This window comes from Tyto alba, unplaced genomic scaffold (genome assembly GCF_018691265.1).
Source record: "Tyto alba isolate M040663 unplaced genomic scaffold, T.alba_DEE_v4.0 Super-Scaffold_28, whole genome shotgun sequence".
In the NCBI taxonomy this organism is placed as follows: Eukaryota; Metazoa; Chordata; class Aves; order Strigiformes; family Tytonidae; genus Tyto; species Tyto alba.
The window spans coordinates 4,774,709-4,801,108 of record NW_024881302.1 but is presented as its reverse complement, the minus strand read 5'-3'; the positions used below and the strand labels follow the sequence as shown (position 1 = coordinate 4,801,108).

Genomic DNA, 26,400 nt, shown 5'->3' with positions numbered 1-26,400 from the left:
CAGGGGTGGGCGGCTCAGCCTCAGCCCCATTGCTGTGGGGTGCCTGTGGGTGGGGACATGACTCCCACCAGCATTCCACCATTCTTCCCTGCTCGGGAGAGGGGGGACAAAGCAGCAAAACAGCAAGGCAAGGACTGAAGACCCCCAGATCCTCACCCCATCTCCATCCTAAGCCGTCAGCCCCCCATCCTCTACATCATGTGGAGAGGCTCTTGCAGGAGGTGAGACCCTGATGTACATCTGAGGTTGGGCAGCTCAGAGGGGGGGCTGTAAAGGCTGATGGGGGCTTGTCTGCAGGCAGAAAGGCATCATCCATGCCCACCCTGTGCCAGAGGCTGCAGGCATCTTCAGGCCAGCAACTAAGGGACAAGAAAGGTGATGTAAGGCCAGCAGCAACTGGAGGAGGAGAGCCATCATCTCCCCAGTGCAACCTCTCCTTGCTGATGCTGTAATAATGTTGATGGGAGGAAGGTGGAACAGCTGAGGACATCTCAACACAAAGGGTTGTGCTCATATAGTCATTTCCATGGGAAATCACACATACACACATCTTTCAAAAGCCAAAATGAACAAAAGGTAGGGGATCCCTTAAGTCAAGGCACGAATTAATCCTGGCACTCTCTACAACCCCTTCCAAAAGCAGCTCATCGCGCCAGGGGATGCAAAAGCAGTCATGCTCTAGGGGCATGCTGCATTGTGGAGTGGCCCTAACACACACAAGAAGCAACCCAGTTCCCCGATGCTGGGAGGTGGCAGCAGGGTCAGCCCCCATGCACAATTTCCACATGGACAGAAGACACCACTGGGGACCAGGCTGGTGACAGCAGGATCCAGGAGGTGCGGGGGGAGAGCCCATCTTTGGTAGGACCTTCCTGGTGTATCTGGGACAGCCAAGCTCTGGCTGAGAGTGGCAGGTCCAAGCTGAGATGCAGAGTGAGATCATCTCTGAAAACCTCTCCCACGCTCTGTCACTTAGCCGGGAAGATTCTTCTTTTTTAGTTCCTTCCCCAACCTTCTAGATGATGAAGTTTTGGCAAAGGCCATTTCATGATGCCTGTGACCTGCCTTACCTTTTCTCTGGGCCTGAATAGGGGAGGGAGAGAAAACGGCGATAAACAGCGTTTAACAAAATAACCCCCATCCCTGAAGCCCGCAGCCGGGGGTGCTGGCGAGGGACACCTGAAGTGAACCATCAGTCCTGAAATAGATCTGTCTCAGAGGGCAAAAGGCAAATTGAATGAAAAATAAGTTACTATTTTTGAAGCCTGGATCCAGTTGTTATGGCAACCAAAGCCTCACGCATCGTGCTGGGGAATGGCTCCAGCCCCAGCGCTGCCTCCAAACCCGGTGGCTGGAGAATCGCAGGCTGCCGGGAGCTGCTCGACAGTGGGATGAGAAGATATCTGTGCTCACGCCACCCATACCCAGCCGGTATGTGTCCTCTCCCCACATGGCAGCTCCCCTCACGTACCAGCTGGCCATGAGACCACCTTGCTTTTCTTTCCTCTCCCATTCCTGATACAAATATCTGAGTAATTGTAATGATGTTAAGGAGTTTCAAGCTACCCTAAATGCAGTGACATTTTTGTAATGTCACCAAAACAGGGCAGGTCTTGCAGAGTTTGCCTTTAGAGGAGGAATGGGTGATGAAGCCCAGGTCTGCTTCCTCCTCAAAATATGCCAAGTCCCAAACCCCACAGGAGTCCCACAGCGGGAGACACCTCTGTACATGTCCCCTGCTCCCAATGATGGGTCCCAGCAGGATCCCAGCTGTGAATGGTGTGAATATCCATGCCTTTGGGTGCTGCAATGGTGGTGTTGGGCTCTCCTGGCAGCACATACTGTCAGCGCATTTCCCCAGAGAGGGAAGTTTTCCTGCATATTAAGCTGCTGGAGCCAGCAGGTAAGAAAAGAGACAATCTGAGATTAAAATCTTCCATCTCTCAGCAGGAAAACCCTCCCCACGAAAGAAGAAATTTTGGATGGGTAGGAGTTATGGGACATATGGACGGGTTGGCAGCAGCTGTAGTGGAGGCAGAGGCAAGTGTGGGGGGCAGTGTGGGGGGCAGGACCGGCTGGGGGTGGCCGTGGGCCGTGGCAGGTTGGACACAGGGCAGTGGGGTGCTGGGGCAAGGCTGCTTGGGTTTAAGCCATTTGGAGGGGTTTCCTTGCCAGCAGCTGGAGGGTGGTTTAACATGGGGGAGCCCAACGGGTCCCTTCTACATCGGGGGGCTGCTGGGCTGGTGACGGACATGGCTCCATTGCCCCCCATCACTGCCCATGCATCACTCAAAGACACTCCTGCATGAGCTGGCACAAACCCCGACATCCCGCACACCCCAAAATACCTTGCACACCCCAGCGCAGCTCATTTCCCTGAGATTAACTCTTTTGAGGACCAAGCCCTTGATTTCAATCCAGCTTCCAGCCATTCCTACTTCAGTTGCCTATTTTTTTTCTCCCTGCAATTTATATAATCTCCTGACAAGCTGCTCCCTGGATCTGGCAGCCCGTGACTCCCCTTGCTCTGAAACTATCTCCTGCCCACGTCTGGCTGTCCTGCAAAGCTGGAGGCCCCCAAAAGCCGCAGCACTCAGTTGCGAGCTCCCTGAACACGGGCCGTGTCCGGGAGCAGAGCCCGCTGTCCCATCCGCTGAGCCTTGGGGACCTCCCGTGGTACGAAGCAGAATTGCAGAAGCGCCGGCGGGCGGGGACCGGGCGGTGTTTGGGACCATGACAGTAACTTGGCGGCCGGGGACAGCGGGGACGCGCCCGAGTCGGGGACAGGCAGCTGACCGGGTCTCCCATCCAGCCGCCGACCGCGGTGGACCCTGCTTAGCTTCCGGACGCCGCCACCCGCTCTCTCCTTCCCCCAACCAAGTTCGGCGCCACCGCCCGAGCGCATGCGCGGCTCCGCCCAGCCCGGCGGGCGGGCGGGCGCATGCGCGTTCGCAGTACGGTGGCCGGGAGGGGGGCGGGGGCCGCTACGCCGCCCGCAGCGTAAACAAGGGGCCGGCGGGGATGAGGAGGCCGCGGGCGTGCGGCGGGGGCCGGGGCCGCCGGGGCTGAGGGACTGCCGCTTGCTGGAGGCGTTTCCCTCCCCTCCCTCCCCCGCCGGACGGGGGTGGCTAGGGCCGTCCCGCCATGAACTTGGCCAGCCAGAGCGGCGATGGCGGCAGCGGCCATCTGCTCTTCGCCAACTTCAACCAGGACAACACGTAAGAGGGGGGGATGCTGAGGGGACCTGGCTTTGGGGCAGGTGTCAGGGCCCCTACCCCCGGTGCTCTGCCCGTGGCAGGGAGCAGCCTCTGGGGCCCGGGGCTCCCCCCCCACCCCCCAAAACCCTGCAGCGAGGAGGGGTTGGGAACAGCCCCCCCTCTCCCCTCCGGAGTGTCTGGGGAGCCGCGGGGTGTGGGGCCGCTCTCGTAGGGACACGCAGCAGGTTGCTCATGGGATGCTTGAGCCGTGGTTGCTGCAAATTGCCTTCTCACTCGCCCAGGTTGTTGCCCTGGGGAGCTTCTCCTTCTTGTACTTGCGAGACACTGCTCGATCTTGCTTTGGGAAAGGGAGAGAGCTGGTTTTGCTTCTTGATGATGTCCAGATTTTAGGAGGGCCTGAGAAGAAGACCCAAGTTTTCCAGGAGGTGCAGAGGATTCATCTGGAAGCTCATTATCTCTGTCTCTTCATACAGCTTTTTTATTTTCACTTGCTGGCTGTGTTGAAGCAGTATACTGTAGGCTTAAAGGTATTTTTATGAACCCATGCTTATTTTGATTTTGAAAAAGAAGCCTTTCTCATGTAGTCCTTAGAATTGCACTTACTCGTGTTTTGATTCTAGGAACACTCAGATAGTTAATGCTGTGCATCTTGCAAATTATTTAACCGTTGCAGCATATTTAGATTAATTAGTGCATACTAATTTTTATAATGGAGTGTTAAGCAATACTTTTCAGCTTAAGAAATCCTTGATAGTTGGAATTGGAACACTGAAGATCCTTTAAAGAAGGCTTCAGCTGGCTTGAATACCTAAGAAATGAAACTGGGGGATAATAACTGAAAGAACTTGTACTTGAGAAAGGAGGAGTTTTGCTTTAGGAAGTGAGTAAGAGGAAATGATCTCAGGTTAGCATCACAGAGCATAATCCACGTGCGTGGTGGTGATTTCTTTTTTTAACAACTTACTTGTTCATTTTATAAGCAGTGATATCTTGTCCTCACGAGAGAAATCTTTGATTGTCTTCAGCATGCACTGTAGCATATGGGAATTAGGAAGGCGAGAAGATTATTTATGGTGACTGCCAAGATTGAGGAGAAAGGTCACATCACAGAAGGAAATACTCTGTTTGCTTTTGTAGGTTTTGTTGGGCGTGAAGAGATGAGCAAGTGGAGCTGGATAGATTTGAGACAAGAGACTTTAACAGTAAATAACTTACGATAAATAATGGGGGGGAAGCAGTAGTCTTCTATGTATTTGTAAGTAAATCATTATCCATATATTGATTTGAGTGAAAGACTTTTGCAACTACTTTAAACGTTTTTGTCGGTATCATATAAAGCTTGTTCTGTCATTGTGTGTATCAAGCATGCCCACGGGTTGCTCAGATACCATCCATTTTTTACTTATTACTAGTAACTAGGAAATCTGTCACCTCTTTTGTTTGCAGTTTATAAAGTTTACTATATAAGTCTTTGAAGTTAAACTGTGCTGTCCAACACAGTGATCTAAAAGCATTAGCATTTCTCCTTCCTTAAAGCAACTGCCTATTTTCAGTTGCACCTTAGCTTTGTGGAGAGCTGTATATATTTAAAGATCACTGAGTTACGACAAAAAAAACCTTTTTTTTTGTACAAGACAGCTGCAGGCTTGACATGAGAACAAATCCAAGACAGAAGTAAAAAGAAAGCAAATATAATACAGGCTTATCTAGGTGGTCTTTGGCTTGTACACCTTGAAATCTTCAAGGAAGAGTAAAGTGTGATTCCTTTTTAATTTTGAGTTTTTGGGGGAGGAAGGGGAGGGAAGGAACAACTGGCTAATGATTTCTTTCTTCAGATGTGTATGATACTTTGCTACTTTTCAAATTTCATTTTCATAAATATCCAAAAAGTATACTTCAGTTTCTGTTCTATAGCTGATTTTATTTATTTATTTATTTATTGTATTCAGCATTCTAACATACACTGTGCAGGTAGATTAAATTTTTTAAAATATTATTTGTATATGTAGAGCACCTTGAGATTAGCTGATGAGAACTTTGGTGTTGTATTTTTTTTATGTGGTCCAGACCTGGCCCATACATCTTTGCAATTCAGAGTCTTGGGATACTAGGTCTTTTGTGTAATTTTTGAATATTTTTGCATTTTCAGTGTATCTATTATAGAAATTACATAAGTATTAAAAGGCTCCTGTTCATATTTTTGTCTCAAAATTTAGAGTAATTTAAAAAGCCACTTACTTTGAGACAAATGAGATGGTTGGATGATGTCAAAGAAGTATCCCTTCTTTCTAATAGTGTCTCCAAGAAATCTCTTTAGGAAAAGTAGTAAGTATAAAACAAGTCTTGCACATGTCTTTGTGAGCAACTTCTTACTAAAACACTTGTCTGATGTGGTGAGTGACCCAAATCATCAGGTTGCATTCTAGTTCTTAAACTGAGTAGAATTTAGTGGGTTTGCAAGTTCTTTAAACCAAAGTTTATTTGATTTTTATGTTTGTTTTTTTTTTTTTCTTTTTCCCCACCCATGAACTCTCTTACATGTTTGAATAGAGAAACAAGAAGTCAGCTTTCTGGGTTTGTTAGTATGCCATTCTATATATCTAGAAGATCACCAATTACCAGGTGAGAAGAGCTGAAAAGAATTTAGTAAAATGAATTACACTGTCCCATGCTGGGCTTCAGAAGGCTTACTTATTCTCGACTTAAGTAACTGGAGTCCTTCTCCAGACAGTCAAGGTAAACAAATGCATATTCTTTCAGCCAGTGTATGAAAGACAAGCTTTGTTTACGTCTTCCCAGTCAGTCGAGCTCACATTATGTTTAAAGGTGTGCTTCAGTAATTAGAAAAATCGCTGACAGACAAAACTGGAAAATAAATGACATCGGTCAATTGTTACTACATTTAAAGCTTTTTACCTTCCACTTAACAAGGTGCCAGTTCTACTCATGCTCAAACGCATCTTGCTTGCTTAGACAGCAAAGCCAGTTTCCTTGTATTGGGAAAAGATATTACTTGTTGCTGTTAAAAATAGGTATTGAGCTAACCTTTCCTAGGCTTTATGAAGGGTTGATAATTAATTATTGTCTCCTGTAGGAAGGAGATGAGCTTCATGGTGGCTTTCAGTCTTGGGAAATTGGATTGCTGGTAGTTAGAAGAATGTTGTTAACAGAAAAGTTGCTGTTGCTTTTCCCAGTTGCAGCAATCACTCATGACTGAAGCAGAGAGAGGATATCTTGCTTTTAATAATTTGTTTTTCACACTTTTTTAAAAATGTTCATTCATGGGTGCTGTATATAGTGACACTGTCTCTTGGAATAGTATCTATGTTATTGCAAGTGTTGTCTTGCCTCTTTATTCTATATTGCCCTAAGCTTTATTTACATGAGAGTACTGAATTATTGGCTGGGACTGGAACTATGCCTGTAAACACTCCACCTATAATGCAGCAGAAGCAGTTGGTTTGTGGCTTCTCTTTGATATAATACGTTTTCATTAAGTAAAAACATGAAGGTCATTTTCAGAAGTTGGTGGTGTGCTTGTTTTGGACCTAGCCCTTTTCCCCAGTGAATCAATCATTGCACAACTCAGCATGACTGGCATTCTCTAATTGAGAGGCAGAAGCTCCAGCTTGCAGATGAAAGTGAAGTAACCGATCAGAATTTGGGTATTCTAGCAAAATCGTACAGGAGATGCTTGAGGGTGATCTCGGTGTTAGGTATGTTTTAGCAGTTGGGAATCTTTAACGATAGATATTTGGTAAGAAGTACTGCTTAAACCTGCGTGCTCTTTGTATTTCTTCTGGGAGAGCTACTAAAACTGAACACAGATACATTTGTGAAGAATTAAACTCACCTCACAAGCTCATATAAGCTTTAAAACCCATACGGGAAATGCATAATCTAATAGAAGTTTAGCTTTTTAAGCAAAGCATAACTTAAAGATTGCTAAGCTTGTATGTATCTGTAAAATAGATAATACTTTCAGTCTTTAAATTGTTACACAAGTATTCCCAGAGAAATGCCATTGGAAGAACTTAAAAATTATATGGTGTTCATATTCAATTTACTAAAAAAAAAAAAATCCAACCCAAAGAATCTGCTTGTGAAATAATGCAAGTTGTCAGACTGTAGAGAAGTTTTAGTTGCCTTTTTAAAAATAATCACATGACAGCTCTTGGAAACAAAATAGTTGCTGTAGTTTTGAAAACAGACTCCTGATGAAAGAACAGAAGGAAGCCTTGCATTTGGACTGCTAATGGAAACCCTGGTATATGCCTTATTTGCAAAGTCTTCTTTAGTCTCTGCTTTGATCTGTGTATGGAGTTACATGTGACAGTTATCAGTCCATATATCTGTTCTTTCTGATTTAATGCTGCCCTTTTCCCAAATAAATCTGTTTTGTTCTATATTTTGAGCAAATGCTTAATAGCTCTAAAGTTGTATAGCATGTTTCATGTTGCAGAAGTTATATTCTAGTTGCCTTACTATGTGATGTTTGGATTTCTAGTACTTCTTGTGGTGAGAGGAAGCAAGGGTTAGGTGCTGAGCATTCACTCCTCTGCCTTTGTTTCTCCTAGGTTCAGATGTCATTCACCCATGATCCTTGAGGACAGGAGAGCTCTCTATTCCAAGGAGGCTTTAAAGCTTAAAAAAAAAAAATGGGGGGGGGGAAGGAAAGAGCAATCACACAGCACTTGTGCTCAGGGAAGATAGATGAAATAAGCAATTGTATGCCATGTTACTTGCTGTTGTTGCAGTGGAGTTAGCAGAGGCTTGCCAGAGGAACTGTTCATCAGTTTGTGACAATTAGGATGGGAATTTGACCTGAGAGTAGTCGTGTTTACTTGGATTACTAACTTTCTGTTGTCTCAGCCAATTGCTGCATGTTAGGTGATGAGCAAGTGTGGTCGCCTTTTGCTGTAGCAGATTTAAGTTTGTGTTGGTTTTCTTTGAATGTAAGAACAGTGGGGAAATCTGTGGATTGTCAGAGTGTTGCTGGCCAACCTGTTGAACGTATGAGTTCCTGTATCTAGCTCTTGTCCAAAATAATGACATTCTTGACCTTTCTATTAAGACATGTCTGTAAGATATTATGACTGGTTTCAGCAGACATTTGGGAGAGGGAAATAAAGCAGAGTAAGTGTCCTTAGTAATTATTTTCTTAAGGCATTTCATTGATTTTTTTTTTTTTCTTTTATGATTATTATTATTTTCTCCCTCTTCATCATAAGCCTTTGTTCACAAAATGTTTTGTCTCTGAAAATTTACATTGGTTTTTAAATGACGTGGAGCATTAGTATAATGAGACTGTATCGTAATGAAAGTAAGTTTAACCTGTTGTTTAAAATAGTAATGACTTCTGGAGTCATGTTTATACTGCAGATGCAATAGATTTTAATCTTTGAGAGAGCTGCCCTTAGTGGGATCTTTCTGATTAATGTAGAATATTTCTGATTAATAGTTAAGGTCCTCTATGATATGGAAAGGGAAAAACTGGTTTTCTTCCTTCTGCATGTATATTAAAGAAGCAAAAGAAAACCTGTATGATTTTAACCCATCTGAAAAAACTTGTTTCTAAAGAGCCAGAGAGATTGAGCCAGCTGATTTCCCACTCTAGGTGAGTGCACTTACAGTGAATGTCAGCATCTTGAAATGAGTGTGTGAAAGATCTCATAACACTGTTCGCTTGATGAGGTTAGTTTTAATTATTTATGACAGGTGCTCTTGAAAATACTCTCAAGATTTATGTAGTCTTGGATCAGACTACAGTATTATCTTTGAAAAAAAGTGCATAAACACAGTTTCATAAATCATGGCTATATTGGTAATTTTGTACTGAGTAGACAACCTTGATGATGAAATAGCTCAAAGTCTACAATCTAAGGTGTGTAATAGAGGCTACACATAATATAGCTAAAAAAACATCTGTGTGTAGCATGATGTTAAAAGAAAAAATGCAATTTTTTTGGTATTGATTTTATTTTCAATTTCAGTCTCATCAGCTTCTGAAAATTGGTGATAATAAAGCATAACACCCACATTGTAAAGGAGCTTCTGATGAACTACGGGAGCTTCTTGCTGGCCACTGTCTAGTTGAGCAATAACTGAATGGCTTATTGATCATATTTCTTTCCCATATGATTGCACATTTTTTTGGAGGTGAGGTAATTTTGGCTAGATACTTGTTTTGTGGATTTGGTCATTTAGATAGCTATCAAGCGTCTTAAGGGCTTAAGTGTAATATCAGTGCAGTGGAAGATGGAGGATTTAAATCATTATGATTATGCTGGTATCTCAGCCTAGTGAGTTCTCTTATTACATATAAAAAGCCTTTTTCCAATAGTTTCATAAGAAGTCATTTGAGAGTCCATTAAAAAAAACAAAACAAAACAAACCCAAGCCCTCCAAAACCAAGAATGCTCTTCTAGAAGAAAAATGGGTTGTTTAGCAATTATGCTTGTATTATACTAAAATGGGTTTAATTATACTGACTCGAACTGTTCTGTGTAAACAAATGATTTGTGACTTCTTCACCCTGATCCTGAAAGAAATAACAAAAAGTGGTTGCCATGGATGGAAAGGTCTGTTCTGAGCTTCTTCATTTTGGCTTCTGCTCAGTCTGATTTTTATCACTTATACAACTTGCTTTTGCTGTTGTCTGAAGCTTATTTAAATGAGGTATAGGTAGTTGGTAGGACAGGAAAAATGGATTTCCTTACTGGTCTCAGTGATACTCTCAGTAGAACAGCGATACAGTAATATTCTGTATTTAAAGCTGTAAGTACAATCCAGGAATCAACTCTGCCTAGTAATACACTCACAAATAGCTGCTGTGTGGAATTGTGAGAAAATCATCCTGTGTCTTTTCTAGATCATTTATATTGCAAGGAGTCTTGTGATTCCATTTATTTTTAACTAGGTTGAGTGTTTGTTTACCTTTGTGAAATGACAGTTTTAATGTCATTCTTTGTTAAACTTTCTTTTGAGAGAAGCAGTAGATGATCTAAGAAAAGCTAACTCATTGCTCTTTTTTTTTTTTTTTTTCCAAATTACAGTTTCATATTTTTTCACAGAATTTGGATTTTCATTGAGTTGTGCATAAGTAGTTGAGGAAAAACACTGAAGGATCTTTGGTGACTAATCAGATGTAGTCTGCTGATCATACTGATTTTTCCTGCAGTAAAATTAAATTCAGCGTTTCTAAGGTGATTTAGAAGCAGCAACAAAATTTTATTTTATAGTTGCTTCTCTGTCTCTGAGCCTAATAAGCTTTTTTTAATATCTTGGTTATTGAATCTGGGGAGGCTTACTTCTCTTGCCTGGATGGTGCATATTTTAATTTGAAGGTTTAAACCTTCTCAAACATAATTTCTTAACCATCCTTTGCCAGTTATGTTTTCTTCTAGAAGAGAAGGTCATGCTATAATACAGAAGTTGATTTTATAGCTTGGGATCTTAATTTCAGAGGGTAAGCCATTTGAGGAACAATTTTTAATCTTCTAGGTACCTTAAAGTTTAAAAAGGGCTCACTTTGGAGCCATAAGAGGAAAATACACAAAGAGCTAGAAATCTGGGAATCTGTATTGTATTCTAAATGCAGAGCTAATCTTTAGTGCATCTGAATTAGAGAGTCCTCTTGCTGAGCTCAGAAGGGCATTTTGGTAGGTTGACTGGTAGGGTTGGGTTTGAGCTTTGTATTGAATGACTTGCCACAGTTCGACATATTGAAATACGTTTTACTGGAATTTAAATAGTTTTTCTCCATATGTCCTTGCAGTAAGAAATATATTAACTATAAGCATATGAATACACTTCTGCACAACTGTATTGACTGTTAATTTTATTTTTCTGTGTCATAAAATCATCCTCTGCATGGGAAGGGGAAAATAAGAATGTGCCGTTGTCTGCTGCCTTTATGTGTAAAGACCTGCAAGACAAGCCTAAAGGTTTTTCTGTCTTAAAATTTAAGACTTGTCTTTCACTCTGCCTGGAAAAGCAATTAAATGGTCTGTGAGCTAAGTGTGAAAATTGGGTAATGGAGGAAAGTAGGGTTTGTAGTCAGTTTTTTAATGTTCTGCTACTGTTAAAATCTGTCTAAATATCAGTGACTAGCATTTTTAAGAGGGTGCCTCTGATCAAAGATTCAGCACAAGTATTCATAAGACTGAGACCTAACAATGTTCTCTGGAGGTGCTAGAATATCTTCAAATAAAACCAGAGAAAATTAGAATGGGCGGTCTTTTTTTTTTTTTTTTTTTTTAATATGAAAGCTCTTTTAGGGTGTTTGGGGAAGGTTACAGTATAAAGAGCAAAAAATCCTCAGTCAGCCAAGTTTAAAAGGTCTTGGAGGTCACCTCTAATGATGAGGCAATGATGTAATTGGTTTGCATTACATTATTCAAGTCATCATCTTTCCTTCACGCTAAAGCTTTTGGTTTTCATGGAGAAATCACCAGTATGAATTGGGCAGTAGGCTTACATCAAGCTGTGAACTCTCATTTCATAAAATGTGAAGCAGGATTCCACACCTGGGGTCATTCTGAAGCTTTTTGGCCTTTTCAGAGCTGAGAAAGCTTCCTGTGTCTGTTGTGGCTTTTTCAGTCAAGCTTTTTATCGCTTTTCTTACTGAGCTAGCCCAACCGGAGTTTTAGAATAGGATAAGAGTCTGTCCAAGGGTAGTAATAGCTAATTTAGTTTATGTTTCTGACTGGCTTGTTTCTTTTTCAGATCCCTTGCAGTTGGCAGTAAATCAGGCTACAAATTCTTCTCTCTTTCTTCTGTGGACAAATTAGAGCAGATCTATGAATGCAGTGAGTATCTTTTTCTTTTTTTTTTTTATTTTTTTTTTTTATTCCCTCAGTTGGTTATTTGGGAAGAATAAGACATGTTTCATTTTTTCACAGGTGGTTTGACATAAGAGGAACCTTAAGTGTATGATGAAATATCACACAAATACAAAACAATTGAGTGCTGAGAGGGTAAAACTATATATCAGTGTTCTGTATTTAAATTTAGCTAGTATGCTGTGAAATTTGGTAGTAGCTATGAGGAGAATTCTTTGCTTTTCTAATTTTATGTCCAATAGCCAGGTTATGTAGCAGCTGGGCATTAAAAAACAAACAAAAAAAAACCCAAACAAAACAAAAAAATGTACTAGTGTGAGAGTGTGTCTTTTGCCTCTTTATACTGGCTTTTGGGGCACGCAACCACTAATATACCATTATCAAATAAGAAACAAAGCCTTGATTATCTTTTTCTTTAATCCTAATATTTGCTGTTAGAAAAATACTTTCTAACTTGAGAGCTGCAGGGTTACTCAGACGAAAGGGTAAGTAATCCAAATTCCCATAACTTTCTCAATACTGATCACAATCGAGTAGGATATGAGATGAAATGGAGGAAGGCTTGGGGGAGAAGTGAAATCCCCTGCTTTGCCGGCAGTTCATAGACTTCTCTTTTTTGAGGTGCTAATAAGTAATGAATATCCTTGCTTTCTTGTAAACTCCATGTGAACAGATGGTGCCAATAGCTATGATGTCAGCATTTATAGTAGGATCACAGTGTATCATGCTACACAACAAGAGTTGTCTTCAGACTCCATACCGTAAGTGACCTGACCCTGTGGCATCTTAAGTTTGAAAATGGTGTATGATTCAGATCACCTATTATCTGTGGTGACAACCCAATTCTGTATACAGTCAATGGAGAGAAGTAATTGTGAGGTTCAAATTAGACACCTGTGGTCAGGTTAAATTGTGTTGCAGCTACATCTGCCTGTCTGAGTCATGGTCTGGTTGTACTGGTTAATCAGTGGCTTGAATTCCATTTTATGCTGTTGAGTTTAGGTACCCGACCTCTGTAGTATGTTAGGCACTTACAGTATCTGGCCTGATACCACCCCAGGAGTCTCAGTGAAGATGACTCCTGTTACACGAGACACTGAGACACTGAATAAACATACTGAGACACCAAACTGAACTGTGCCTGCAGGACTGCTTCTTCTAGTTAGTCCTTGAAAGAAAAAGTACAGATTGGGTAAAGTGCCTTGCTCAGAATCTTTCAATAAACTGATAAAGCAGCTGGGATTGGAATTTAGACCTGCTGATTTGAGTCTTGTCTTCACTGTTCTGGGATGCTTGTATTGGCTTAACCTCTTTGTTACTGTTTTCTTCTGTGGGTGTTAAGTCAGTAAATATAGAGCACAGAGTGTGAGGTACTGTTGAGTAGAAAACTTGATGGTTCAACGTGTGTAAGCCAGCCTGTCTTGACCTTTGCTCATAGGGCATGCAATGTCTGCAGCAGGTCTGAATGCTTGATCTTAATTTTTTTGTATGCAGTTAAAGAATTTCCAGTCTTGGGTTTTCAGACCATGCCTGTTTAAAACTTGATATGGGGGTGGAGGGCTTCCTATGTATTTGGTACTTCATTTCTGCAAGGAAAGGTATCTTGAGGCCTCCCACAGATGTGCCTCCTGCCTCCCAATTTAGTTTAAGTGGGTCTAAAGACTTTGTGTTGTTTTGAGTGAGCACTTTTAAGGACCCCTCTCTCTTTTCTCTAAGATTGATCTGCCAGTTCTTGTGTAGGTGTCTAAAGGAAACTACAGAAAATGCCCCAGCTGTCTTGTGCTTGAGAGAAGGACTGAAAATAATGGGAGGTTTCTTCGTCTGCTCCCATTACTGACTACTCCTGTGACTGTACAAATCACTTAACTCCCTGCTCAGTTGATCCTTCTGTAAAAATAAGTATTAGATTGGAGGGTGCTTTAAGGCTTAATGAATGCTTGTAACGTGCTTCATGTTCTTGGATTAAAAATGGAATAAAAGCACAGCTGATCATAATCTATCTGGTTCTAACCAGTTCTCGTCTGTGATGCTACATGCTTGTGTTTATGAAACTGTAATCTTGTTATGTATTTGCTTGTTCTCCCCTCACTGCTGATACTTAAATCGTTTTGCAGTTCTGCTTTGTATTCTTACTGTATTTTGAATCTGAGTTTCTGGAAATGCTCACTTGTGTAGTGTAAAGGAGAACATACAAATAGAAAAAGCCTGTGATTAACAGCATTGCTATAGGACTTAACAAGGGCTTCTAAACATATGATTAATTTAGGTCAGCTGAATGTAGGATGTGCAGTATAGCCTGGTACTCTACTTGAATGGTTGCTCGTTAGGAAGCATACATGACTTGACAGCTGTGAAGAAATTTTATCACTTCTTCCTGTTAGGGGAAGACAAATGAACAGAGGTGCATCCTGTATTTTTAAAGTGAATTTAATTAAAAGCCTGTCACAAAGCCTTTCTCTAAAGGTAACTATCTGTATTATAGTAAGTCTTTTTACAGTGAGGCTGAAGAATTGGCTATACCTCTTAAGTGTTTTCCATGTTGAAGTTTTTTTTCTTCTGTCAGTGACTGCTTAGTTCTTGATTGTACTCTTCCCTGTGTGCCTTCTCTGCTGCCTACTCTCTCTATCAGGGCAGCATAGGACAGCACTTTTTCCATCTGAATCTGCACCTGTTCCTCCTCTGAAATACCAGTTCTCCTGCCTGCCTGGGAGAGTAACAAATCCCAGAAGCTGTGTCTTAACACAGTTGCCCCTGAATGGGGAAAGAAGCTGTGCTTTCCCGGGAGCAGTCAGACTGTGGGTTTTTTAAGTCTGTGTGCTGGTCTTCTCATGCTGGTAAAAGGATGTCATTATTCTGAAGGACTCCGGGATTAAATGGAAAGCTGATAACCTATACTGTAAAATTTTGAGAATCTTTTCTGTTACTACTCTGATTCAAGGAACATGGACCTCTGCATTTGAAAGTCTATACATAAATTTATTCAAGCAGATTTTTGTATTTTTTTTCATGTGTTGTGTGTGGCATCAGGAAAACAGAGAACAATTCCTTGAAAACAGTCATTGTTAAAATGCCTTATCCCTGTTGCATGAGGAAATTGAATTTTCAAAGCCTCTGTGAGCTGTTTTGTCTTCTCTGGAAAAGTGCCATATTAAATATAAGATTTAGATAAGTAATTATGTTGCACAGAATACTGAAAATGCTTAGTATAAACCTGTTCCTTATGGAAAAGGAGGCTATTTCTCTCTCTCTCTTGAAAGAATGTAGAGCGTTAAATATTCTCTGTTCTTTTTCTTGAAATAACTGCCCAGAAAAAGCACTTTCAAAGCAGACATGTCACCCAGTGATGACATTGTCATATGCTGAGAATGTTGGACAGAACTTATTTCTGTCATTGGTGATGAGAACAGTACCAGTTAATTAGTTAATGTGTCTCTTGGCCAAAATACAAGGCTTCAGAAATAAGCGCGCTTTTTTTTTTTTTTTTTTTTTTACTGTTTGGAATGTGTTAAGCTTTGAGCTAATCCAGATACTGACTTCTGAAAAATTTGGTTATTTCAATGGATCAAGGCCAAAGGCTCAAGTTGCTTGTCTTGATTCAGTTCTGTAATGAAAGGACAGGCGTAGTCGGTAGCTGTGGGAGAGCTGCAGATTGGTAAAACTTTCTCCAGCTTTTTCTGCCTGTGAAAACTGTGACCACCGTGTCTCTGGGGCTTTTGGAGGGAAGCTGCAGGGGTTGGGAGGGGGTAGCACACATGCCAGGGTAACTGATGGTAGGTCTTGGACTCCTACCAGCTTGATCCAATACTATACTATAATCAGATGCTCTGAAAGTGCTTCTTTGCCAGAGATCCTGGACTCTCCTCCCTCCTGCTGTCTTCCCCACATTTTGAATGGTGACTTGTGTTCCTCCTTTGCTTCCAGTGCTTCCATAGTAGAACACTTGACAAAAGTAATGTGTTTTATGGCTATGCACGCATGCTGGGCTTTGCTGATACTTGTACAAATGGTTTTTAGGGACTGTCAGGTAGAAGATAGTACATGTGGCTGAAGCAGGCTTGTAACAAATGCGGCTTATTTGAGTACAGTAACTTTTCTTTCTTCATGGAGAGGCATGCAGAAACTCCAAGGGTTTTGGTCATCAAAGCCCCTTCCATGCATAGAATACTTTTAAAAGCAAAATAAAAAGCACACACAAAAGGAACTCCAAAAAAACTTTGCTTTCCTACGTTTCTGCAGAGATAAGAGGAGATTGTCAAATTCCAGAATTTTACAATTTCCCATATTTTTTGTATCTTTGGGATTTTTTTCTGTTGGATCTTGGGCAGGACGGTGGGTAGATGCTCTGTTCTGAAGCAAACTTGCATGACACTTTGGGGGGGGGGGGGGATGAAATTGTTGTAAATCAGAATTCACTGTGTAGATTTTCTGCTTTAAAAAAAGCTGCCCTGCATCCCACCTTGATGCTGAGCTGTTATGGCAGAATGTTTGTGGTGTTAGACTGTATTTTCTTAGACAGTATTTCCTGTTGATGTGCATGATTCTTCTTCCCTGAAGTCTCCCTCTGTATTTTTCCCTCGTTGCTGTGATTCCCCAGCTGACACAGAAGATGTGTGCATTGTGGAGAGGCTGTTCTCCAGTAGTCTGGTGGCCATAGTTAGCCTTAAAGCTCCACGCAAGCTGAAAGTTTGTCACTTCAAGAAGGGGACAGAGATTTGCAACTACAGTTACTCCAACACCATCTTGGCTGTCAAACTCAATAGACAGGTGAGTAGTAATTTTGACTAGCTGAAAATACGGGAAGGGGCTGTGGATCTTACTCTGGCACTACCTCTGCTGATTGATGTCTAATTAATTTGTACTTTTCCAACTGTAATTTCTGTTTGGCATCTCAGTACTTGTATTTGGTTAAGTATTTTTGGTTCTGTGTTTGTGTATTTACGTAGGAAAATGCCCTGTGTAAGCTGGGCATGCTTTGACTAGGAGATTGGACTAAAGACCTCCTGAGGTCCCTCCCACTGTGAATCATCCTGTGATCCTAAATGTGAAAGTATGTGAAACTAACAGTTTCCATTCAGGCCTAAAGTTAAAAGCATAAAAATTTAATAGAAACTTTAAATATAGCTTGATGGATTAATTTTAAAAATTAAAAAATTTTAAAAGAAAAAAAAAAATCACTGAATTGTTCAAATTTTTTGAGTGAAGTATGTGGAACCATAGTTTGCTTATTAGTAAGCTCTTCTGCAAATACAGACTTCTCTGTCTTCAACCAGTTCATTCAGTGTAGAGAGAATGGCATCAGAAGAAAGAAAATCTTCTCAGTGTCTGCATGTCCTGGCCACCAAAAATTAGGTGGGAGGATGGGATTCCTGTTTAAAATCACAAGGGAAACAGTGCTAATTTGATTTCTGGCATGGTAAGGTAGGATTAAATGAGTAACATCTTGTTAGACATCCAGAGGTAGTCTATGAAAGTGTAAATGAGATATTGAAGAACTGAAAGCTTTTTTTTAAAAAGAGACCTTCACAAATGATTAAGTAATAGACTCTATAAATGGTTAAAAAAAGTCTTTTATGTGTTTTTTTCTTCTTAGCCAAAGCAGAAAATTATTTCAACATGTAAATTGATCTCTTGGGGGCGGGGGGGGGGGGTAAATGCATAAGGGCAGCTACAGAATAAGAGTTAAAAAGCTTTAAATGAAGGTTTCTGGCTTGCTGACTTAAACTAGTAATGTAAATCAATATAAATCAATTTGCACTAGCGTGGTTGAGGGAAGTCAAGTGCACTGGTCAGTTCAAGTGACCAAGTGTACCGTTGCGCTGTTGAAGCCTTGTCAAGAGGTGTATCTTGTGTATCTTCTGTCAGACTCTTATTTCTTCCCATCAGGTGGGTACGACCTTTTCTCTATTGGAAGGTACCTACTGCATTTTTGGATACAATTTTTTTAGGATTGATTAATTAATATAAACTCCAGTTTGATATCAGCGTTTCGTCCTCTTTCCCATGTCTAGAGGCTGATAGTATGTCTGGAAGAGTCTCTTTATATACACAACATACGAGACATGAAGGTATTACATACAATCAGGGAGACACCTCCCAATCCTGCAGGTAAGTACATTGTTAGAAACTAGCATAACTCTGAAAAGTGCATTCTTAGTCAACATATGACATTTCCTAGAGGGAACTGTAACATTTTTAATTCCACTTTCAAATAAAAGTAACAATTAAATACATGAGTGTTGTCTTAAAGTTTACTGGTTTAATCCAGGTGAGGTTTTTGAGAGCAAATAGCAGACTCTGCCTTAAACTGTATTTTCCCAGTATTTTAGTATTCTAGAGTGGATGTGTTGAAATGTTAAAAGTTGTAGAGATACAAACTGGATTTTGCCAGCACTTGGTATAAAGACTTAGGTTAATGTTTTAGGAGTCATGACAGACATGGGAAATTCTACTGCTTAATCAGGTATTTTAGCTCTATTGGTATTCCTTTTCTAGTTCATATTAGACTTATGTTAAAAATGTTGCAGGTTGACTGAGTTTGCTCGTTCTGTTTCTGTTGATACCTTGAGAGGATAACTTTAGTTACCTCTGTAATATTCAAACACATAATCAGAAAGTTTTGCTGCATAAGTCTTGGAATTTGCCTCTTTCTAATTCTGTTTCTGCATCCCTTCTAGGTTTGTGTGCTTTATCAATAAACAATGATAACTGCTACCTGGCCTATCCAGGAAGTGCAACTATTGGAGAAGTACAGGTCTTTGACACCATCAATCTGGTAAGGATCTTTGTGAATGCTGTCTCCACTTCTAAAGATGCAGTTTTTGGAAATTACTTAACCTCTTCAGACAGGAATTACTAGATACTCAGATTCCTCTACGTCAGTTTGCAGTATCTTATAGCTGTGCTTCACAGAATGTTGGCAAAGAAAATACAGACACTAATACTAGATTTGATTAGTAGACTTAGGAAATGGATGGAGCAAGGTAAAGTAATGTCTGTTTGAATCATCTTTTAAGTATCCTTCTACTTCTTATACTCTCTATGCACATACTTCAGTGATAACTTTATGTACTTTTACTTAGCAGTTACTGAAACAAATATTGAAGCTGTTGTCCATAAAGTAAGGACCCATATTTGCCTTGGATGCTCTTAAATATGCAGTCTTAACCTGCAGGCATGTAGCTTTTAACCTGTACTATAATAAGGTTATATTTTACTGATTTACTCCTGCAGAGAGCTGCTAATATGATCCCAGCTCATGATAGTCCCTTGGCTGCTTTGGCATTTGACGCAAGTGGTACTAAACTTGCCACTGCATCAGAAAAGGTAAGGTGGCTTTTAATTGACTTGCCAACAGTGATAAAAATGAAATTTGTTTCTAGTAATTTTAAGTAAGTTTAAGCATGCACAATTCCATTTCCAAGTGCCAAAAAAGAAGGCTTACAGTTATAATGGCAAATCTAAGTTAAGAACCGTTAATGATATTTGACACAATATTTCCGTGCTGTGAAATGTTGAATAATAAAGTTATTTAGATAAACACATTTTAATCTGGCTGTAATCAGGGCAATCCTCTAAGTGTTTGTCCCTTTAGTGCAGGATTTTTGATTCTGTCTTCCTAATGAAAACAAGACAGTTAAAATCAGAATAGAGAGAAGTGACTTGCCAGTCTTTGGCACACGATGACAAATTGTCCATGTAAATTGTATCAGTTAGAAAGTCTGAAGCCTCTGCTCTTTGACTAATAAGCTTACAATTTAAAGGTGTAACTGGTTGTATCTGATAAAGGCACAAAGACATTCAGGTGACTGCTTGTGGTTCTTGTTTAGTGTAGTCATTTTCATGATCAGATATGATATGACGGGCTGTTCTGGATGCATAGCTTGTTCTCTACATTAGTAGCTCTCACCTCTTGTTTCTGTACTCTTCAAACACATACTATGAACAAGCTTCATAAATATTTCATGGTAGTGTGTGGTATGCATCAACGGGAATAAGTTAACAGCAGAATGGTTTGCTTCTTGTAGTTGTACACTGCTCACTGGACCTAATACACAATGAACAAACTTGAAATTAAATTTTTTTTTTCTTTACAGGGGACAGTAATAAGAGTGTTTTCCATTCCAGAGGGACAGAAACTCTTTGAATTCCGAAGGGGAGTGAAGAGGTAAAGTTCAACTGGGCTAATTATCTGAAGCTCATTCTGTATGGTAGATCTCCAGTATGTTCTGCAATTGAGCTGACATCCTGATTTTTTTTCCTATTTTCATCTTCATTCATCCCTGTCTGTACACGTATAACAGTTTTAGCTTGAATGTCTTCCAATTTCACTCCTTTTCTACAAATCAATCCTGTCAGAATTGTGCTCTCTTACCTTTTAAAAATTTATTGGTGAGGGAACTTGTTTAAAGTGGGTCACCTTTTGTAAGATATATTGTATTCTTATGGCAACTGGAGGCAGTACATCTAATACTTTCTCTCTCTTCTAAATCCTGCTAGTGCTGTGATCATTGATAGCAATTGTGAAATGGTACTGTAATTTGTGGTAGTAGCAACTCTGTAGTTCTACTGCACTTTATGCAGAGGTAAGAGGAGTTCAGATTGTTACTAATTGACCCCGTATCTGGTATACATTGGATCTGAACATCATTAATGGGGATCTTGCTCTTGAAGTGCTTTAAGAAGGTATCAGAGAATTCAGAATGCTTACTGTGGAAATACTCTTTTTTTCTTATTTGCAAAGCAGTGGTGACTGAGAAATCTGCTTAATTACTAATTAAGCCAAATACTTGGGCTTAATTGCAAGTCACCTGCAATCTCTGACAGGAGAAGAGCAGGTGAGTCTACTGTGCAGCCACAGTTCCTCCCAGCTCTCACAGTACAGCTTGTGTGAGCATTATGGAGCTCCTTAGACTCCTACCTACCAGGATGGAGAAGTAACGTTCTTAAGTCAACTCCCATGAGTTAGTTGACACTAGCTTTCTTACACTAATTGGTACAGTACTAGAAAGTCAAAAATAATACTTCATTGGTTTTTCTTCCTTTTTTTGTTTCAACCCCCCAGGTGCGTGAGCATCTGTTCGTTGGCTTTCAGCATGGATGGCATGTTTCTGTCTGCATCCAGTAACACAGAGACAGTGCATATCTTCAAACTTGAGACTGTGAAAGAAAAGTAAGTTTCAGAGGTGCCTTAGATTTTTCAAGGAAAAGGCTTTGAAATTGATTATACTGAACAGGATGAGTTCTTCAAAGTGTGGACAGACTTCTTTTGAACATTTCTGTAAAGTAAAAGGCTTAAGAAGTCATGAATCGGCAACGATAGCTGAGCTGCATACTGTTCTCCTGGTGAATAGAAAAGGTATTTCTGCCAAAGAGAAATTGGACATCCTTCGCAGAGGAAGGTGGAGCAGTTTTAACATTTTCAGTTACATTTGTGTTTTGCTGCTTTTGACATCCGTGTGGGAAGAGCTATCTCGGCAGTGCCTTCCAGCTGCCTGTAGGGCTTTAAAAGGCACTAGGTTGTAAAATGTTCCTATTTATGATTTGAGAGGACAGTCTTACTTACATTTCTGTGGAAGTTGTTGAAAACAATGATTTGCTTAGTGATAGACAGGTGAATAAAATACTGAAGTGTAGCACTTTCCAGTAGGTCTTGCTCTTGTATAATGAGCCTTATGAAATGCAGTTTTATAAGCAGAAGTGTCAGTTTACAACCAAACATGCTTAAATAACAGGCTGGGGGTGCTGTAGGATAGTGTGCCTTGTAGCATAAATGGAGTTGGTTGGAGTTTTCAAGGTTGTTAGTTATTTCTGAAGAGAAGCAAATAGCTGCTTAATATCTGTATAATTAAATAGATGTTTCCAAGTGTTTACACACCTTTCTAATGTGAAAGCCAAGTCAGCCACTTACTTTCTTCTGACTTGCAGACCTCAGGAAGAGCCTACAACCTGGACAGGTTACTTTGGAAAAGTGCTGATGGCCTCAACAAGCTATTTGCCCTCTCAAGTAACAGAAATGTTCAACCAGGGTAGAGCCTTTGCTACAGTCCGCCTGCCGTTCTGTGGGCACAAAAACATCTGTGCACTTGCCACGTGAGTAAAGAAATTGAGCCTGCACTCTGCAGCCCTCTGGGTTGCTGTGTTGGGTGATGAGAGGCTGATACTGTAGAACATAACCTCATCTCCAGCAGAACGGGTTACACACAGAGCAGTGGATCACCCGTAATCATTTCAAAGCTTCTTCCAGTTTAAGGGCAGTGTGTTAGAGCTACCACCTCCCAGTCCTGTGAGGGGAGGAAGAAAAGGCAGAATATTTGGATGAATACAGATTATTTCTAAGTGGTGTTTAAAGATTTCATTTAATTTTGAAAGATTAATGTTGAGAACAGATCCATGGACTTACGATGGTGGCTTCCATTAGTGCTAGGGGTAGTGATACTGTGTGTTATGTTAGTGAATTGCAAAATTAGGCAATCCAAACTAACCATTAAAGAAGTCTTTGAAAGCAAGTTCATATTATTCTTGTCTCTAAAACAGCATAACATTCATGAAAGTTAATTTTGAGGACTAAATATAATCTTTATTCTGTCTTTGCCAAAGGCAGGTCCCATTTGGCACAGCTACCAAAGCAATAAGCTGAGCAGTAGTAAGCTAATTTGGTGGGGGCTTAATAGTTTTTATGCTAAATTGACTTCACATCTGTACTCTCACTCCTCTGATCTCAAAGCACCCTTTAAGCAATAGTTAAGCCTTGCAACATTTCTGAAATAAGTAAATACTTCCCGTTAGAATATTTGTTTCTGAAGTTGCACAGAGCTTGGTAACAGGACGGTAACTTCTGAATCTGTTTTACTGGGTTATATAGAAGTTGCTTGATTCCTGTGGCATCCCATTAGCCCCAAAGTGTGGTTTTGCCTTACTTTTTTAATGCCCAATTCTTTCCTAGAGGCTCTGTGTAACTGTTAATAATGTTCCCTGTCTAGGACCAAGAGTGTGGAAAATAAAGGCTTAAAATCACAGGAGGGGAGGACAATGTGCTTTTTTTAAGTTCTTATTAGTCTGTTGCTCTCCCCTAAACCTTTCTAGAATCCAGAAGATCCCTCGTTTATTGGTAGGAGCTGCGGATGGGTATCTCTACATGTACAACCTAGACCCCCAAGAAGGAGGAGAGTGCACACTAATGAAGCAGCACAAGTAAGTCCACATTAGCTGAGGACTGTTATTTCTTCACAAAATCCATTTTGTTCTTAAAACTTGTTCCGTTCCACAAAAGTCTATCTTGGAACAGCTCATTTCTTTAATGTTTTTCCAGATCTCTAGCACGAATGAGTAACTTCAGAATCCCCCTGTGCCTCCCTTCCTAGTATCTGCTACACTAAGCACCACTTACCAGCAGAAACTTAACACTGTCCAATTGCCATGAAGGATCAATCGCTGTTAGCTGTGTGATCCTGTTTCCTTTTACTTGGCAGTTTGAGTTGATTTACTTCAACAGCCTGAAATGACTGACACTGTCCTCTTCATCAATAAATGAAGTGGTTATAGACATGAGATATTACTGTGACTTCACAGAGGGGAATCTGGCCTATGAAATAATCCATATTCTCTCTCTACTGGTGTCCTTATTAAACTTCCTTGGATAAGGCCAGCCAGCTAATGTTCTGCATCAGAACTGTAAAACACTTCAGGAAAATACAACAAGACATTGCTGTTTATTAATAAGGTTTGGCAGGAGAAGCTAGAGTAATTTAGTCAGACTATTTACATGATCAATTGTAGAATTAAAGCAAATAACTCACAATGATAATTCAGGTTTTTGGCTTCTGTCAATCTGTAATACTGGTCAAAAATTATACCTTTATCTGAACTTTTTAAAGTATGACCTCTTGTTTCACTTGTAGATGAAGTGAAGTCTCAGAGGGAAGTTTTTATCAAGTTTTTAATCTCTGAAATACTCTAATACCTTCACTAGAGGGTTTTCTAGTATATGTGTATAGAACAACCTCTTCTGTTATGGACGGAGCTCAAGAGACAATCTAATATTGCTGATTGGAATGGTCATTGGTGGTTTTTTTTTTTTTAATCGTGCACTCTTGTTTTGAGTCTCTTTCATAGCATCAGCTACTAGGACTTAGGTTGCAATGCCACGTCAGAGGCAAGCATGTCACCTATGTGTCATCGGTCTTAAATATGAAGTGTTGTCAGATGCCACTTTGACAGTCCCCTGGAATGGAGGGACCAAGCTCCTCCTGTTGCACCTGTATATGTATTATTCTTGCACATCTGATGAGAGATTCTTCTGTAGCTATCATCTAAAGCTGTATTATGACTGGGTAGATCACCTCTCCACCTAACCTCTCTCTGCTTGGTAGGCTCGATGGCAGTATGGAGCCAGCCAACGAAATTCTGGAGTCTGCATCCCATGACCGGCCGTTGGTAGCGCAGACGTACAGTGCTGCTGTGACTAAAGGTACATATGTGCCTTCCTCACCCACAAGGCATGGTAAGGAGAAGGCTGGAAAGGGGGGCAGAGAATACCTCTGCGTGTTGCTTCATTCTAGATGGCTGCGTGAGCTCGTCTCCTTCAACAGTGAGCTTTTCATAACTGCGAGTGGGATGTGGAGCATTGGTGAGCAGTAGGAAGAGCCCTTGTGAGGCAGAGTAAGCTCCTATAGATGGATCAGTCGCCTTTGCTACTTTCCGAGCAGAACTTTGTCTCAAATTGTCGTTGATTACTGTAGTGATAGTTGCAGTACTTGCCAAATGGTCCTTGAGATGCCCTAACACGGTCATTTCATACAGGAGTTCTGTATTCAGACCTCATGCAAAGCATCTGAATTACAGCCCACCCCCTTTTTTTTTTAACAAGGTTGATAAGTGCTCCTATCGTTCCTTTACGGGAAGAGAGACCTTTTAGCCTGATTTGCTGCTCTGTTAAGTTGAGAGGATGAGAGTTTGGTTAAAGCTGCAAGTCTCCAAGTGGAGCTTCTACCATCTTTGTATGGCACACTTCATGTCAGTGCTTCAACTGCAGAGGAAGGGCTCTGCGTGTACAGCATCAGTACTGCAGTTGCAGCTGTAATGCATGAGTGGAGATTAAGAAAAACATCAGCCTGCCCTAAGCACAAGTACGCATTGCACACACACAGGGCGGTGTAGTTTTGATCACAAACTGCTCTTGGCTTGGAGAAACACAGTCATGCTAAAATCCAACATAGGGTGGCAGTGAAACCGTTGCAAGTGATGTCTGGTACTTCACCTCTAATCGCTCACTCTGGATCCGAGCCTTAGTTTGTGCTGCTGATCCCCCAACTACTCGTTTCTTTCTCTCCAGCCTATACGGATGACCTGGGTGCTGTGGGTGGAGTTTGCCTGGAAGATGAAACCAACTCGCTACGATTGGACGAAGACAGTGAGCATCCTCCCATGATCCTTCGGACAGACTAAACTTTGACCTGTGAACTCACTCCTGAAGCAGAGAACACTGGCTTGATGTTTCTTGAGGAATCTCGTGTTATGCTGCTATGAACTTTGACATGAGTTGGGAGAGAGGATGACAGACTCTTACAGTTTTAAGTCGTAGCTGTAGTTCTAATTCCATACAATTGGAAAAATATATGGTTTTCAATTCAGTGGCTTTTAATCTTGCTTATCTATTTTAGCTGTGTTTATTTTTTTTTTTTGTTGCCAAAACCTGCTGTTTGTGCAGCCCTCAGAGCCTACTAGCTTTGCATGCGTTCATGTGCCAAGCAAGCATAGGAGGGGGAGAGAGAGAAGCCACTTTATAACAAACCCAAGTTTGTATTTTTTTTATATATGTATATAATATTTAGCTTATATAAGGAAGGAATAGAGAAGTGGTTCTGGAAGCTGAGACTAGTTCTGCACTGACAAAGGTCCAAATGGTTTCCTGTGTATGGGCTTGCAGGCATACCTAGTGACTGACATGCAACCTTTCAAATGCAATGGCCTGGTTTTTTGGGTTCTCCCTCCCCTTTCCTGGACCATTTTGTTAATTAAAATTCCTTCTGAATGTTGTGTATTTGTGGGACTGTTCTGTTTGTTGGGATGGAAAACTGGAAATGTTTCCCTGCATAAGGATATAGAATATAGAAAGTGCCTTTACAGGGAAGAAAATGAATTGCTGCAGGAAGAAAGCTAGAATGCAGGAGGAATTGCTAGAGACTCTTGTTGGTACACCTTTAGTACTTGGTGTCTATAGCTCAGAGTGGCTGATAAGCTTGTGGATTGTTTTTTGGTTTTTTCTTTTTTAGAGAAGACTTGGAATGCACTTTCTTTCTTTCCTGTAGATTGTCTTATTTCCTTGGCAGAGTAGCAATAAC

The 26,400-nt window shown here is 40.8% G+C and overlaps 1 protein-coding gene across 2 annotated transcripts; it reads left to right on the top strand.

Moving 5' to 3' along the window:
• Positions 1 to 2,981: 2,981 nt before the first annotated feature.
• On the top strand, positions 2,982 to 26,095 carry WIPI2 (WD repeat domain, phosphoinositide interacting 2). 2 transcript variants are annotated; one of them, XM_033000323.2, is made up of 12 exons: positions 2,982 to 3,218; positions 11,946 to 12,028; positions 16,656 to 16,825; positions 18,070 to 18,166; positions 18,736 to 18,833; positions 19,292 to 19,384; positions 20,155 to 20,225; positions 21,123 to 21,230; positions 21,986 to 22,150; positions 23,144 to 23,251; positions 24,430 to 24,527; positions 25,392 to 26,095. In XM_033000323.2, exons 1-12 carry the CDS (start codon positions 3,145 to 3,147, stop codon positions 25,502 to 25,504), a joined length of 1,278 nt encoding a protein of 425 aa, XP_032856214.1. In that variant the 5' UTR covers positions 2,982 to 3,144; the 3' UTR covers positions 25,505 to 26,095. The 2 variants fall into 2 exon arrangements, with proteins under 2 accessions (XP_032856214.1, XP_032856213.1); XM_033000322.2 differs by having other exon boundaries at positions 24,430 to 24,560.
• Positions 26,096 to 26,400: the final 305 nt, after the last annotated feature.

What these genes read in the sequence shown, in the direction of transcription:
- WIPI2 (XM_033000322.2), top strand. Translation starts at nt 3,145, where the DNA reads ATGAACTTGGCCAGCCAGAGCGGCGATGGCGGCAGCGGCCATCTGCTC. An exon ending in TTGCCACTGCATCAGAAAAG is followed by an intron (nt 19,385 to 20,154) that starts GTAAGGTGGCTT and finishes TTTTCTTTACAG; the next exon opens with GGGACAGTAATAAGAGTGTT. An exon ending in TTCCGAAGGGGAGTGAAGAG is followed by an intron (nt 20,226 to 21,122) that starts GTAAAGTTCAAC and finishes TCAACCCCCCAG; the next exon opens with GTGCGTGAGCATCTGTTCGT.